Here is a 16,906-nt window from a genome sequence, read left to right as displayed (position 1 = left end):
ATTGCATAAATAGCGCTATCTACTGCGAGGATCGTGCATCATACGTAAAAATGTGGTTGGTTATTACTTTCAGGTGTTTCAACACAAGGAGAAGATTTCGGACATATCTTCATATGCAAGCAACGAGGCAACGCTGGAGCAAATGCTGCAAAAGGTAAACAGGAATGTTGACATTTATTATTGATAATCTAGGATGCCTTATTTTTAAGTATGTAGTTAACCTTTCAAGTCCCAGGTTTGACTGTCAATTCTCCCCTCTGGCTGCTACACGTTCCCTTATAGATAAGTTATGAGAATATTTAGTTAGATCAAGAATAACAGCCTCTACCTGATAGGTTTGAGTATTCTTTTTACCTGTTTGCTGGATAATGTATGGATATTTTAGGGAGAAGTTACAGGTTAATCTGCTGGGAGTTTAAGGGTTAAAGCAGGATTAGTTACTGTGAATCGGACAGAAACTCACCAGGAAGTGAGTTCGATTCAAGATAGCTTGCTGGGATAGGAACAAATTCCAGTGTATGCAAGCTAATGAAAAGGGGGTGTCAGCTTCTGAAGTGATTGTTTAATTGCAGTGTTTGTAACTTCTTCTCTTCTAGGTGATGGACTATTGGAACCATACAGACTTCCAGCTGTCAGCCCACACAAGCCGTGACATTGCCATTATCACGGGTGCTGATGATATTATTACAGCTGTAGAGGAAAGCCAGGTCACGCTTTCTAACATCAGAGGGTCGCGGTTTGTCACGCCAATCAAGGTATTGTAATGTTGGTAAAATGTAAACCTGTCACGCTGGACAAGAAAAGTTTTCTCTAGTTAAAAGCAGATTTTCCAAAGGCCGACGAGAAGTTCAAAGAGCGCTTATTCAACCAGTTTGCAGCAGTTAACCCTTTACATTCTAACATCAGCATGTGTATGCTTCATACTGTTTTCCATATATTTCTAACAAGGACAATTTGTTTGACAATCAAGGCTTCTTTAGTTGGCGATCATTTTTTTTCTTGTCATGACCTCAATGTTTGATCTAGGGGTGACATTGTTATCTTCAAGAAGAGTACGACATTTTTTAATTTCGAAGACGTTTCGATGTTACGAACATCATCGTCAGTTACAGAATATTTGAAAAAGCGTTAGGACTATATAACAACTAGGCGAAACATGCATAATTAATTATGATTAAGTGACGAAAATTACATATTTGAGTGAGAAACAAAGTGTTGGAAAGAATATAAAGCCTAAAGCGTAAGCGTCATGTTGACGTGATGAACTTGTTGGTTTAAATTAGGCTTTTCCCAGTTTATGTGCATAGCCTCCTTAAGTTTAAGTTGAAATTTAGTAGGGGCGGAATCAAGGATTTCAAAACAATCCGCAGAGCAAGATTGACGACAACTTTCTGAGTTTTGTAAATGTGACATTGTATAGAGAATTTAGATGCTAGTCATTCTCAGGGTTAAGGCATTTCTTATGGCTCTAGAATGATCCACAATATTGTTATATACATTTAACAATTAATAATTAATTAATTATTAATTAATTATTAATTGATTAATTAATTATTAATGTGACATTGTATGGAGAATTTAGATGCTAGTCATTCTCAGGGTTAAGGCATTTCTTATGGCTCTAGAATGATCCACAATATTGTTATATATATTTAACAATTATTCCACTCGCGCTTGTTGGATATGAGATGATAGGTAGCCAACGAGGCGCTACGCGCCTCGTTGGCTACCTATCATCTCATATCCAACAAGCGCGAGTGGAATAATTGTTTTATTAAAAACGTTAAATTGAATTATTAAATTTTATTAAATTTTTAGCTCCCTTTTAATTTTAAGCTGACACGTACGCTTACCATATTTGTGGATTATGGTATATTGGCTGATATACCATAATGGCTGAGCCAATAAAAAGTCTTGAATTGCATTATCCAATGATCTAGTTTTTAAGGCCGAAACAGTTCTGTCTGCAGTTAGTTATATATATATATATATATATATATATATATATATATATATATATATATATATATATATATATATCTAAATGCGTTACTTGTGTTTTTGCTTTGGAATATCCTCAGGCTTTGGTTGAAGATTGGGACAGAAAATTGAAACTGTTTGCGAGAACACTGGATGAATGGCTTCTCTGTCAGCGGAACTGGCTTTATCTTGAGACAATTTTTTCTGCTGCCGACATACAAAGGTAGGAAAATTGTCTTTTGGACTGCTTTTTCATCGTCTGTTCATTAGTTGAAGTCCCGTACAGGCCTGCATTTTTTCAGGCCTTGTTTTCACTACTGCTTAAGTAGTGTTCTTTAGTGCGGAGATCGCTTTCATATACTCTTTTTGTTTTGACAGGCAACTTCCAAATGAAGCCCGCCTGTTTGCCCAAGTCGACAAATCCTGGAGAGACATTATGAGAAGAACGATTGATAAACCGAATGCTTTTAAGGCCTCAACAGCTGCAGGTGAAAATCATTGTTTAAAAGACAAAAACACACATTTGATCCCATGTTAGATTGGCCAGGAGGGTGTTTTCAGGACTGGTCACGTATAAACGTTGTACAGATCATTACACAAGGAAGGAGAGTCGTGTGACGATTAAAAAAATATTGTGTACGAGACAGGTCGCGAAACTTAGGCTATTGTACGTGTGATAATGATACTGTTCGTATTTTGTGGGTGAGAAATGTTTGGAAGTTTACTGGCCTTCTTTAAGTCGGGTATCATCATAGGCTACGACTACGAAATGTTGCTTCTTTTAGAGAGAACGGCGGGGTATAGAATCAAATTGAATCGAAGAAGTCGTAGAACTCTTGTAGGGTTTGCGGTCAAGAGGGGATGGAAGGAACTGTCACGCTCTGATCTCACAAGAACACACGAACCATTCCACTCGAATTAAAACGACATAATAACAAATCGCTACTTCCCACTCGATCTAAAAGCTATCATGTGATTGATGACGTGGTAATGTATTAACGTCAATATATTTGCATTTTGGCCACTGTTAGGTGTGCTGGAAGTATTGCAAACAAGTAACTCGCATTTAGAGAAAATTCACAGATGTTTAGAGGTGGGTTTCCGTAATTGAGTTAGGACAGTAAACTCTTGGAAAAAATAAATTGCAGAAGAAGTCAGTTGAAACGCAAAATAATCGTTTGAGCAGTTGGCGCAAGATTTCTACCCAATGATCAAGAACAGCAAAGCTAAACCAATGCAATCTCGGACGTCTTTCGACAGTCAAGAGAAATATCCTTGTAATCCTTGAAGTCCCAAGATCTGATTGTAAATTGTCCCTTCTGGCTGCTACACATCTCTTTGTAAATTAGTTACAAGAATTTGGTGTTAGATCAAGATAACAACTTCTAACTGATAAGTTTAAATATTCTCATTACCTGTTTGCTGGATAATGTATTGATAATATAGGGAGAAGTTACATGTTAATCTCTTCTGGGAATTCAAGGGTGAACCTCTTTATCAGACTACCCTTGTATTACGTCGAATTTTTTTTATCTTAGACAGGCTATTGTCCAGAATGTCTGGACACATTCGGGACTTTCCCTGTGCTCTAACGATGTTTCGCGGTATTTTTGTTTATTCTTTGTTTCTGTTTTGTTATTGTTAAGGACTACCTTGAAACAAAGAGATTGGTGTTTGCGAGATTTTACTTCCTTAGCAACGAAGACTTGCTTGACATATTGGCCAATAGCAAGAACCCCAATGCTGTCCAGGTATGTAATCCATTATACACCGAATGCAAATATAGCGTCCATTTTGAGTTGCCATCGTTCTGGACTCACCAGCCTCCCATACATGTTATAATCCTTTTGTGTTTCCGCGTGAAGACGAGGCTAGTGAGTCCAGAACAATGGCAATTCAAATTGGACGCCATATTTGCTTTTGGTGTATACTAAGGTAACACTTCCTCTTTTTTGCCAAGGGACTGAATAAGAGTTTTCGATAACAGTCAAAGTAGATGGTGAAAACTCAAGAAAAAGCCAAGAAATGTCAACTCGCGTCGAAGGCACAAGCCTCTAGGAAGGTCAGGGCGTTCTCGTAGTGATAATTTTAATAGTTTCGACTCTCTAAAATATATTCCTCGTATCCTGCAATTCGAAGTTTCTCGACGTGCGATTCGTAAAATCTTGAGCAATGTCTCAATCAAGGCAGGCGAGAAACGTAAGAAATTAAAATGACTTTTGACGGCTGCCAGATCCTTTTGAAAAACCTCACCTAATTTTCTTGTGTTTTTTTTTTTTTTTTTTTTTTTTCATAACAGCCTCACTTGAGAAAATGTTTTGGCAACATTTATCAGCTGAGCATTGTTCGTCAAGCGCACTCTCCAGCGCAGATCCAGAACATGACTTCAGAGGAAGGGGAAAGTGTATTACTGCCCAAGTGAGAAAAAAAATACTTTTATTTTACCTTTAGCTTGTTCCAAGGCATCACAGCGATAACGACATCTTTGCTCGCAACGAAAAGTCCTGTGAACAAGTATTGCATTGTATTGTATTGATCTCCCCAGTTCCCTTCGCAGTCGTTATTTGGTCACGTACGCAACGCGTTACATCGTATTTCGTGACCAGGTAAATATACTGCTGCAAAGGTGACTAGCCTTTCCACCTGGTCTTCCTATATTTCTCTGTCAAATAGCCCTACGTCTCTTTACGAATCCCAGAGAGGGAGGGGGGAATGGATTCTTGGATAGCTAGGTTTGGAACTACCTGAGGTTACACGTATGTGTTTTTTCCCACCAGAACCATGCCTCTTAATGAGGTACACGGTTTTGTTTTCGCACAGTTAAAAATATCTTGAGAAGATGGAAAGAACCCCTCGTAAGCCTCCCAAAAAAATGAAAGACATAACCATCTGTTTTTACAGCTGTGTTTGTTACGCACCATACTTACAATAAAAATGTATTGTTTTTAGAATTTTGTCCCGAAAAAACGAGAGGCAAAACGAAAAAGATTTTTTTTTCCTTTACTTTCTTTGGGAGTTAACCAGTAAGATTGACCTTAATTTGGTAGATCCACTGTTCCTGGCTTGTGTTCAAACACATCGAACGCAACCTTAATTGCCTCATTAAAATGTTGTTTCTCTCTGATAGAACTTTAAGAGCGAGGGGAACTGTGGAGTCGTGGTTGTTCGGTGTCGAACTCGCTATGTACGAGACTGTCAAGATGTAAGTATCCTCTAAAGTGTCACGATGCTCAGGCAGTCATTTTGTGTGTGCGTGCGTGCGTGCGTGTTGCAAAGGTTTAAGGTCAACTCTTGGATCGTTTTCTTTTCAATTCAAAGTTACTTTGAACATTGTTTGTTTTCTGTTTTCATAACAGGCACTTAAGAAAGTGTTTAGTGGATTATGGCACGAGGGAGTATTCTGAGTGGGTTTTGGCTCATCCAGGACAAGCAATACTGACTGTTGTAAGTGATTAACTTTTAACACACGGGACTATTTTATTCAAATTTCCTCCTTTTTCATTTCACCAATGACGACTTAAATTCTGGAGTGTCGAAGTTCAGCACAATGTTAAAAGTATTAAATATTTTTTGAAAACCTGAGATTTAACTGAAGATATGGTTTTACGGTGGTTTCCCCATATTGTAAGTTTGACCACCTTTGCGAGTTTGCCCCCTGTAATAAAACATTTTTGTTTCCGCCTTTACTAATTCGCCCCCAAATCTTTCAACTCGTTTCGCAACAGCAGAACGTATGATATCAACATGCATCAACAAGTATCAACATACACTCTCGTCTTGACAATTTATTTCAGTAACCTCTTTCTGAACTTTCCTACACAATTGGCGAGTTGATGGATAAAATTTTCAACTCATGAATTAAGTAAATTTATTTGCAATTGTAATTTTCGAAGTATCAAATCAGTTAATGTCAAATTCTGTCCTCATTCTAGTCTCAAATTGTCTTCAATCGTGACGTACTGACGTGTTTCCGTACGACAAAACCCAAAGAAGCTCTTCAGAACAAGAGAGAAAAACTAGTCTCGGTCCTCCACAGTTTATCACAGATGGTAACGTCATCACTAGTCCCTCATCAGCACCAAACACTAGAAGCTCTGTTAACAATTGATGTGCATGCCCGTGATGTCCTGGACTCCATGATTGCTAATCAGGTCTATCAGATGGAGGATTTTCAGTGGACCAGGTAATGGCACAAATATTAGTTACAATACAAAATAGTCACCACACTACTGATATCGGAGAGAGTATCAACGTAAAAAAATACAGCATTTTCTTGGCCCTGCTACTCGCAATCTATTCTGTGATATATAAAGTGTGACTTGATTTTCGTAGAACAGTGCTCAATACATAGAAGTAGAGCGAAGTATATATTGTGGGAGGAAAAAGACAAGTAAACTACAAGTTCATCCCTACAAGCCTGTTTCGTGGTCGCTCACTCATCAGGGGTCGCCCACTCATCACAATATATATATATATATATATATATATATATATATATATATATATATATATATATATATAAGTGTAAAACGATGAAACATGAAGCAAACTTCTAACTGTTCCAGCTTTAATGTGGCGACGTTTCGGCCTTCGGCCTTCTTCAGGTGGAACGTATTTACATAGAAATTAAAAACTAAAAATCCTAGCGCGAGGGCCGTACTGGGAGAATGTCGGCCCGAGGTCTTGACAGTACGGACCGAGCGCAGCGAGGTCCGTACAAAAAAGACCGAGGGCCGATATTCTTCCAGTACGGTCCCGAGTAGGCTTGGTTAATAAGAGATTTATTATACGACTGAAGTTCAAAGGGACACAAGTGTGGTATCATTCGGGACTATTCGGGACAGTGCACGGTCCAATACTGGAGAACATTGGACCGGCAATAGAGCATTTTGATTGGTTGATTTTAGTTATTGACCCTCTGACTGCCCGAGTCGTGTAATAAATAGCGATACCCTTTTGTATCATTAAAGCAGTTTTCAATTTAGTGCAGAAAGCGATCCTGGACTGCTTTGGTTTTGCTTCACTTCGCTCTGTGATTGGTCTTCAAAACTCGCGCCACTGTCTCAACTAATCAGATGCAAAATTGAAACCAATCACGACTTGGTCGCCCTGCGTTTTTCCGCGCCTGAGGCAGTTTGGTTGTTTTTACTTTAAGTTCTCATTGGCTCTCAAAGGTATTCTCCTTTCTTCTGTGTAACTGCCATACTATTTATTGGTTTGGTTTTACGGCACAATCGTAAAGCGCTGTATTGAACAAAAACATGAGTCAGTCGAGTTGTTAAGTTTTGAACGACGAGTGGACTTCTTCTAAATGAACTTGATTGTTCTCTCTCGATTTCTATGTGTTAATTGTCACACACCAGGGGCCCGTGTCTCGAAAGTCCCGGTAACTTAACGGGCCCGTAAAGCTGCTCTGTTCTCATTCAAGATGGGGATTTTAAAAGTTTTGAAAATGATACATTAAAACCATCAGAAACAAAATGGATTCATTCGTGTGCTAGAACCAGCTTTTGCTATCCTTTAAATTTTGAATTTAAAATGTGGCATCGGGCCCGTTAAGTTAACGGGACTTTCGAGAAACAAACCCCAGGATTCTATCCATATACGCAATAGTGTGGAAAGAAGTGAAGGCTGACGCTTCATCAATGTTTCTAATCATGCCATAGACTCAGAAATTCTCATCGGAAAGCTTTCATCGGGAACTCGTCTCTTTAAAATAATTTTCCTCCAGTAATGACTCTGCATATAACACTGTACTTAGAACTATCTAGTGCGACCCCCCTTGCTGCCCATTGTTGCCAGAAGTTACTCCCTAACAGGCAAGAATGCTCTTAATCTTTAGGCAACTACGTTACGAGTGGAATGACGAGCGGCAAGCCTGTATGGTCCGTCACAGCAATGCAGTGTTTGAGTATGGCTATGAATATCTTGGCTGTTCTCCGCGGCTTGTCATTACCCCACTGACTGACAGATGTTATCTAACACTGACTGGAGCGCTCAATCTTCACCTTAATGGCGCTCCTGCTGGACCAGCTGGTACTGGTAAAACAGAAACTGTTAAGGATCTTGGAAAGGTATTTAAAGTGTCTGTACGGCCAACAGGGTTTTTATTGTTTTGGTATCTCTTTAACCTGTAAAAAAGTATTCTCAAAAGAAAATTTTGATTCTGACGCCTCTTCACCCTAAAGTCGAGCTTTAAAGTTCCCGCTTCGGCCACGCCCAATAAAGTTGACCGCGTAAGGGAAGATTGGTGATGAGTGACGTCACTCCAGGAGCGTCTCGAGAGTCGTATTGTTACTTTGCTTGACAAACGCAGTACTTTTACAACACATCTATCGGGCATATTTATGTTGCCGAAAACTCTTTACCTTATTGAAAAAAACAGTGAAATGAACCACTGGCGGTATTTGGCGCGTTCCTGACTTGACGTCACGACCCATTCTGGAACCCAATCTCTATTTTGCCCCGACTCACGGTCGCCTTCAATGGGCGTGGCCAAAGCGGGAAGTTTAAAGCTCGATTTCAGGGCGAAGACTCGTCAGAATCCAATTTTTATTTAAGAATACTTTTTTACATGATTATTGCATACCATAACTATAAAAACCCTGTTGGCCGTATAGACACTTTAAGCAAAATACTTACTTTTCATTAAGAATACTAATTTTTCGTCTTGTCACGAGCACGGGATAAAAATTGCACATATAAAGAAAACTTTTCGTTCCATTCCCGTCGTAGGACGAAAAAAGCACTTTCTGCATTTATTATCCAGCTAAAAATTTGCCATTTTTTTTAATCCTATTTACTCATTGCTTATCTTTTTAGATTGAAAGACGCTTGTCACTTATGAAGCCAATAAAAGCTTAACTTATCATAGAGTTCTCTATAGCACAATGGGAGAGCATCGGAGCACGGAATCCAACGATCGTCTGAAGTTTGATTCCTTGTGAGGACTTTTATCAGGGGCGTAGCCAGGATTTATCCAAGGGGGGGTCACAGAGGCTACTCACCATTTACACCGCTGCTCTCCCGCGTGTATCGGCGGACTCAGTCGTATTATTGCGGCATGAAGGCCCATATTAACTAAATACAAGAGCCGTTGACGAAAATAGTTTACAAAAAAAAAAACCAAATTTTAAAAAAGTGGGCTTTTCAACAATGGCTCTTACGGCCAAGATATTGTCATGGCGTTTTCGCCACCTGGATATTGTAGGTTGTTTGTTCTAAAAAAGGCCTACCAAGGTAGGGTCACGGGCACCCCAGGATTCCCCTGCCTACGCCCTTGTTTATACTTTGTTCCACTCTGTCCCATTTGCTCTAGTTTATATAAATATAAAACTTTCTCGAAGTCACTTTGAACCTAAACAAAGGATCTTATGAGCCATATACAAAGCTTAACAACGCACCGCTTTATGTGCACCGTGAAAGCAATCATCCATCTTCCATCCTAAAGAACATTCCCCTGGCGATCAATAAAAGGCTTAGCGAAATCTCATCGGACAGGGTATCCTTCGACAAAGCAGCACCCATGTATCAGCAAGCGTTAGAAGCAAGCGGCTATAATCACCAATTAAAATTTGACACAACAACTAAAGACCAGACGAGTAGAGAAGGGAGAAGAAGACACCGAAATATAACTTGGTATAACCCACCTTTCAGTAAGAACATTGCTACTAACGTGGGAAAGAAATTTTTAGGCATCGTAAAAGAATCCTTTACACCAGAGCACCCGCTAAGAAAAATTTTTAATGGGAACACATTGAAAGTGAGCTTTATTCGTGCATGCCAAATTTGGAAGAATATTCAGCGCCCACAACAAGTCCTCCCTCGCAAATAATTCTCAATCACGTGAAAAATTATGCAATTGTAGAGACAAGCACTCTTGTCCGCTAGGTGGCGATTGGCTAATTCACGGTTGAAAGTCCCATGGGAAAGCAAACATACATCGGGCTTACTGCGAACAAATTTAGAACAAGATTTAGAAACCATACGGCTTCATTTAGAAATGAGAACAAAAGGAACGCAACAGAGTTGAGCAAATATATCTGGTCCCTAAAGGACGCCGAAACGGAGTTTTCCGTGACCTGGAAAATAATGGCCGTAATTGCATAACAGAAAAATTTTTCATCATATGCAGACCAGGGGCGGGCACCTTGAACAAAAGGAATGAGCTGGCGAGTGCGTGCCGGCACTCAACCAAATACTTGACAAGGCATGCTTGAACCATCGACTTGTAAAAGGAACGTTAGGTAACCGGTGTTTTTATGGACCTGACGAGAGAGTACCACCAGACCCTTTCGAAACAGTTCTGTAGTGCGAAGTTTTAATTTTTATTTTCCTACACAATTAACTGCATTATATATATATATATATTTACTAAAAACTGGATCATTGGATAATACAATTCAAGACTTTTTATTGGCTTAGCCATTATGGTATATGAGCCAATATACCATAATCTAACATCTGTACAATGTAACATCCGTTTTCTTCTTACAAAATAAAGTCGAGAAGCTATGTCTGATATCTTGGGGGCGTTTTTTTTAATAAAACAATTATTCTACTCGCGCTTGTTGGATATGGAATGATTATAGCCAACTCGGCGCTACGCGCTACGCGCCTCGTTGGCTATCTATCATCTCATATCCAACGTGCGCTCGTGGAATAATTGTTAAATATACATGCCTACACTTGGTCCCACAAGTGTAGCGCCCAGGCAATGGTTTATTCCAGAGCTTGGTCCAATGTCTGCACTGCACTGACGAGACCCACATAGGTCGAAACAGTGTGCACCCTGTCTGCAGTTATATATATATAATGGGAAATTGTTTCTCCTGAAAGGCTGTTTTTTTAAGTTAACTAACACGCATGTCATGTTTTGTTTTAGGCCATGGGAAAACAGTGTCTTGTGTTCAACTGTTCTGAAGGACTTGATTATAAGGTAACCTTTTATTCAGTTTTACATGATGAAGGATGATCTCTCAGTGATTTCTCGTTCAAATGACGTACTCTATATTTGCTTTTCTTGTTTGTCTTGAAGAGAATTGCAACTAGCCGTTAAGATTGTTTCAATAAACATCTTAATTCGACGAGGGAAGAAGTGTACGTTGTATTGCTCTCTTTAGGAGCATGCAGGTCTGGCGCATAAGATTCTCGGGTAAAAAAGGAACAGTTGCCCTCCAAAGACGTTGTTTTGCTAAAAATTAATTTGCATTCCTTGTCGCTACACTGTTGAAATTGTCTTCATTGTAATATCTATCCTTATATTCCGTGTCAATAAGTGATGACATTTTGTTCAAACCCTTTGACAACCTCGTTCCTAGGGCCTTTTCCCGCCCCACCCCCAACTAAGGGAAAAGGCCCTAGGAACGAGGTTGGCCCATTAACTCCCAAGCTGCTAGTCTTAGGCAGTGGAAAACCGTTATACGCAGGTTTGACTTGAGTAACATCTTAGACGGATGCAGCGGCTGTTATCTATACAATTCGTAATTGTAAGTTTTCTTATTCACGATTCCTGTACATTATTTATTCTTAGTTTATAATGAAGATCTACCTATATTTAATTCAATTTTTATTTTAGACAGTTAAGTCAGGTGCCCTTTATTAGCAGTGGGGATTCCCAACTGATAGATGAAATAGACACGTTAATAAAGTCATTATTATTATTATTATTGTTATTATTATTATTATTATTATTATTATTATTATTATAAGATCCGATTGTTAATTCTCCCCTCTAGCTCCTACACATCTCCTTGTAAGTAAGTTACGAGAATTTGAAGTCGTATCAAAATAGCAGCTTTTACCTGAGTATTTTGATTACCTGTTCGCTGGATTATGCATGAATATCACAAGGAGAAGTTACATGTTAATCCCTTCTGGGAGTTATATAGGATTATATGCTCGTTAAGGCTCCGAATAAACGCTGATTCTCTTAGCACACTGGATTTTGTAAGCTTGAAAACGGCGAGGCTAACCAGTGTACAAACTGACTCTGCCATATCTGGACTATGAACTGATTGCGTTTTCTCTCTCTCTTTTTGCTTATCTGCTTGTGTACCAGATGATGGGCAAGTTTTTCTCCGGTTTGGCTCAATCTGGATCATGGTTCTGCTTTGATGAGTTCAATCGTATTGATGTAGAAGTGTTATCAGTCATCGCTCAACAGCTTCACACCATTAAAACGGCTAAAGATAATAACGTTACCAGGTGAGGCAAGTTAGATTAGCGGAACAGAGTGGTTAAACTTCTGTGCACATGCGAACATTTAGAGGCAAGATGGTTTGCTTTCAGGGTGTCCAAGTCAAGATATCCTATAAACAACCACACAAGTAGAGATTTTTCGGCGAATCTCAGTACGAAAAGTCTCGAGTTTTCCTTTTCAGTACGCTTTCTTTTACAGATTTCAGCGTGTCTCTTCGCAAATTTGGGTGACAGTGGTTGTTATTTACTTTTCCTTTGAAATTTTGCGCGGAAAATTGGCGTGCAGCCAACCAAAATTGGTCCCTTTACGCATGCGCAAGCTCTGTGTTGCTGTTGCTGTTTTATTATTATTTCATGGAACATTAAAAGCCAATTTACACAACCCGCATATAGCATTAGCTGTGTTTGACCATTTTGTTAGCAGTCATTGTTGCAAAAAGTGTTAACATTAAGTTTCATTTTGCCTTACGGAAACAAAGTATATATTTTTATTTCCGTATTTTACTATCTAACACCCCATGCCGTTTTGTATCACACTGCTGGACAAGTGTACTGCACATGACATCAAATGGCTCCGCCACGATTTTGCCTACTGTAGTGTTTGAAGGGATTTGAATATTAGGGTTTTGTTTGATTCTCAACCCCTTGAGTTGCAAAAGGAATGGCTAGATTTAAAATTTGCTGTGGCATTGTGTGCTGGGACTTTATAACACGATGATGACGCAAATTTACCAGATGTGAACCAAGAAACTAAGATTTTTCTGTCTTACGGTAGTTTGATGTAGTCCCTCGTTAAACAATTTTTTTAAGTCCAAATTATAACGGTGAGGCCTGTTGCTTTTCTTCTTTCCAAACCTAATTTGTGAACTCGTTTGTTTTATAGGTTTCTGTTTGAAGGACGTGACATCAAACTTAATGCCAATTGTGGAATGTTTATTACTATGAACCCAGGGTATGTAATAGAGCATATTTCGATTGGGTGTCGTAGAACTTCAACCAAAGTAACCACTACAACCAATCAGACATTGAACTTATTTTGGAACCTGAAATAAATCGAATTGTTTCTTTGTTTTCAGGTATGCGGGTAGAGTCGAGTTGCCCGACAATTTGAAATCCTTATTCCGTCCGGTTGCCATGATGGTGCCCGACTATGCTTTAATCGCCGAAATAATTCTGTTTTCTGAAGGATTCACCGCAGCTGCATTGTTATCGGGAAAAGTCGTGAATCTTTATCAACTTGCAAGCAAGCAGCTTTCTCAACAGGTAAGTTATTTCTAAGACAATAAACGCTACTCTGGACAGTGGACAAATGTAACCTTTATGCCTTTTTCTCATTTTGGTCTATATACCACGCGAGAATGCTTGTTAGCTTTCCCGTGAGTGATATCAAAGATGGCTTTCGTCCTCACTGGTACATGTTAGCTGATAATTTGTTTTTATCAAATAAGTTGGTATTGTAAACTGTTTACAGGGTTCGTACGCGTCTTGAAAACCCTTGAAAACCCCTGAATTTCAGGAGGCCGATTTCAAGGCATTGAAAGTACTTGAATTTCGTTTTGGGTCCTTGAAAGTCCTTGATTTTTTATTGAACAACATCGAAAAATATCTGCTTTTGTTTTGCACCATCGGTAAACCCAAAACACAAATGTTAACAGAAACATTTTTCTTGGTTTTGAGGTAAAATTGTCATTACAAAAAGTCCTTGAAATTTCCAAGTAGTGTCCTGGAAAGTCCTTGAAATGACCTTGAATCTTTGGCCTGAAAAAGTGTACGAACCCTGTGTTTAGCTCTGACGAACGGTTAACACTCGAAACGTCAGCTTTAATAACTCTCTACGTTAGCCAATTTACGATATCAAATTGTTTTGTACTACTTCCCACCGACGCAGCACCATAGTTTCTTAAAACCCTTTTTACATGTTTGTCACCACAATAACACCCTCGAGAAAAATCTGCGTCATTTTAATGGTAACACACTAGGCTCTCAGTCATCCACAGACTTTAGCTTTCGTACACGATAGTCAACTGTACCGTACTGTTCAACGGCTTCCACTTGAATGTTTACGCGTCAGTGTTTCTTGAGATACTCAGCCATTTCTCATTACGCAGGATCACTATGACTTCGGACTTCGAGCTATAAAATCAGTTCTTCTTATGGCTGGACAGCGCCGAAGGGCTGCAAGGTAATTAGCATCTTTAACAAAGGTTTTCGATTCAGCCTTTTAAAACAAAAACTAAAGTAATCATAACAGCCAATCAGAAACACGTTAATGTTCTAATCAGCCAATGAAAACTCAAAGTTAAAACAAACAAACTGTCTGAAGCGCGGGACAACGCGGAGAACCATGTAGGAAAAAATTTAGCTTTGAATCTGATTGGTTGAGAAAGGAGCGAGAGTTTACTGGACCAATCAGAGAGCGATGTAAAGCATAACCAGAGCAATCCTGGTTTACTTTCGACACTCGATTAAAAATTGCACCAATTTTAATCCTTCCCAGCGTTTACTTCACTCAACGTTTTGGCTCTTTATAAGAATTAGGTGTTGTATCTAGACGTGGAATGTCGCTGAGACGGTGATATTATAAGTACTATTCTCCTATTTTCTTGGCAGGGCATTTAAGATAAGAGGAAAGTTTATTAATCGATCATTCATACGAAAGAAAGCTACAACTTATGCTACTCAACCTTCAAAAGATGCATTAAAGACAAGCTCAACTCAAATGCTTTTATCACTTCAATTGTAGAGAGTAACAAGTTGGGACTAATGAATTTGGATATATGAAAATTATATATGTGTACTGCAGTTTCATGAAATGTATGAAAGCGATCCTCGCAGTAATAAACCCTTCTTATCTAGTAGTGAAAATAAAGCCTGAAAAAAATTCAGGCCCGTAAGGGATGTGAACCCATGACCTCTTTCATGCCTTATTTCCACTGCTACAATAATAATAATAATAATAATAATAATAATAATAATAATAATAATAATAATAATAATAATAATAATAATAATCCTTTATTTAGACACGATAATGTTTAAACCTGAACAGCTTGTGGGGTCGTGTGTAAATCCAAATAAAGTCTTAATTAAATAAATTCAAATGATGATGGTTTTTGAGGAGAGGGGAAAACCGGAGTACCCGGAGAAAAACCTCTCAGAGCAGAGTAGAGAACCAACAAACTCAATCCACTTATGACGCCGGGTCCGGGAATCGAACCCGGGACACAGTGGTGGAAGGCGAGCGCTCTCACCACTACGCCGTAGGTAGGGTTTATTACTGCGAAGTTGGGACCAGCTGATGCAATCCTGAATACTTTCTTATAATCTTTCGGCAGTCTAAACATGGCGTCTGAGACGCTGGAAGAAGAAGAGTCACATTTGATTATTAACGCAGTGAAGGATGCCAACATTCCCAAGGTTGTCGCAGAGGATGCTGAACTGTTCAAGAGCATCTTGGCAGACTTGTTTCCAGGTTTAGATCCACCAGTTCCCGACAATAAGCTACTGAAGGTGACTATAGAATACAGAGTATATATGTGAAGTTCTCTAGATAACGGAATTGATCTCAATCTGTTGTTGCATTCTCTACCTTAAACCGCCCAGGTCCTGTTCTGCTGATTTATATGTACTTCTCTGTGCCTTTCTAACCTAGCAAAGTAGGAAATAAGAAGGTCTCGATGACAGAGCTGAATAACCTATGCGCATGCGCCAAGTTTTGCCGCTGGAACGGAGTTTGAGTCATTTGCATGGCCGATTTCCTATTCTGTTGCTTTGAGGCGTCGTTCTCTGTGCCGCTTTTCTTTCATCGAACAACTTCCAAAAGCTTTGTACACCCCCAAAAATTTTCGAAAGTTAATTTTCTCCTTAAAAACTCAGGAAATAGGAAAATGAGTTTGACGACAACAAAATGCTTCGGTTTTGTATGTCATCCCTTATTGTTTTCCGCTAATCTCGCCAAGTTTTGGACCTCGCGCGCTTGAGCCCGCGTTGTTAACCGCATATCATCTGACGTAGCATTTCGTTATTCAGCGCTGTCGGTTTCAATAAAAGCCGGTTGTCAGCAGTCGACTGCTGCCTATAAGACCTGTTAACGCTGTCTGTTTAGCCTACGTGCGGGCTATCATGTTTGAGTTTCGCCTCACGTCCCGTTTTCGAGCACAGCCCTTGTAGAAAAAAAAAAATTGAGAATCTCGTGGAAATATGCCTCACTGAAATGTCCTTCGGCTCAGTCAAGTTTCTCTATAGCTTTCAAGCATAACCAGTACTCATTTCTGTGGTAGACACAAACCTTGGGGAAAGCAAATGAAAAGTTATTGAAAACCTTGTAGAAATATGCCTCATTGAAATGTCCTTCTACTCTGTCAGGTTTCTCTATAACTTTCAATCGTAACTACCGCAATACTGATTTATGTAGTGGACACAGTTGAGAGTAGGTGTAGAAGGGAGGGCATCATTGTTTTGTAGTTTTATACAAGGTTTCCAACTCGCACGTTTCCCTTCTTCGCTTAAACGTGATCATTGATGTGGTTTAACACCATTTTGTATTTCTTATTTTAGAAAGCTGCCAAGGCGGCGTTGGGCGAGTTGTCTATTCAGTATTGGCCCTCACAGATCGACAAGGTGATTCAGTTGAACAGCACATTGCAAGTGCGGCATGGTGTTATGTTGGTAGGACCAGCTGGCGGCGGGAAAACCACCACGCGTCAGATCCTCAAGCGCGCGCTTG

General features: G+C 39.4%; 1 protein-coding gene across 1 annotated transcript in view; it reads left to right on the top strand.

The window, feature by feature from the left end:
- Positions 1-16,906, top strand: part of LOC111325683 (dynein axonemal heavy chain 6) — a 69,499-nt gene that overhangs the window by 20,588 nt on the left and 32,005 nt on the right. Inside the window, exons 18-35 of the mRNA XM_088745543.1 lie at positions 74-154; positions 597-755; positions 2,082-2,203; positions 2,359-2,468; positions 3,012-3,073; positions 3,627-3,731; positions 4,280-4,398; positions 5,108-5,182; positions 5,337-5,424; positions 5,913-6,163; positions 7,823-8,054; positions 10,865-10,918; positions 12,041-12,186; positions 13,064-13,132; positions 13,257-13,443; positions 14,289-14,362; positions 15,516-15,690; positions 16,738-16,906. The exon at positions 16,738-16,906 is cut by the window's right edge and continues 101 nt beyond it. Coding sequence (XP_088601669.1) covers positions 74-154; positions 597-755; positions 2,082-2,203; positions 2,359-2,468; positions 3,012-3,073; positions 3,627-3,731; positions 4,280-4,398; positions 5,108-5,182; positions 5,337-5,424; positions 5,913-6,163; positions 7,823-8,054; positions 10,865-10,918; positions 12,041-12,186; positions 13,064-13,132; positions 13,257-13,443; positions 14,289-14,362; positions 15,516-15,690; positions 16,738-16,906 — 2,278 coding nt within the window. The remainder of the gene's footprint in view (positions 1-73; positions 155-596; positions 756-2,081; positions 2,204-2,358; positions 2,469-3,011; positions 3,074-3,626; positions 3,732-4,279; positions 4,399-5,107; positions 5,183-5,336; positions 5,425-5,912; positions 6,164-7,822; positions 8,055-10,864; positions 10,919-12,040; positions 12,187-13,063; positions 13,133-13,256; positions 13,444-14,288; positions 14,363-15,515; positions 15,691-16,737) is intronic.

Source organism: Stylophora pistillata, chromosome 14 (genome assembly GCF_964205215.1).
Source record: "Stylophora pistillata chromosome 14, jaStyPist1.2, whole genome shotgun sequence".
In the NCBI taxonomy this organism is placed as follows: domain Eukaryota; kingdom Metazoa; phylum Cnidaria; class Anthozoa; order Scleractinia; family Pocilloporidae; genus Stylophora; species Stylophora pistillata.
This window is presented reverse-complemented; position numbering and strand designations above follow the sequence as displayed.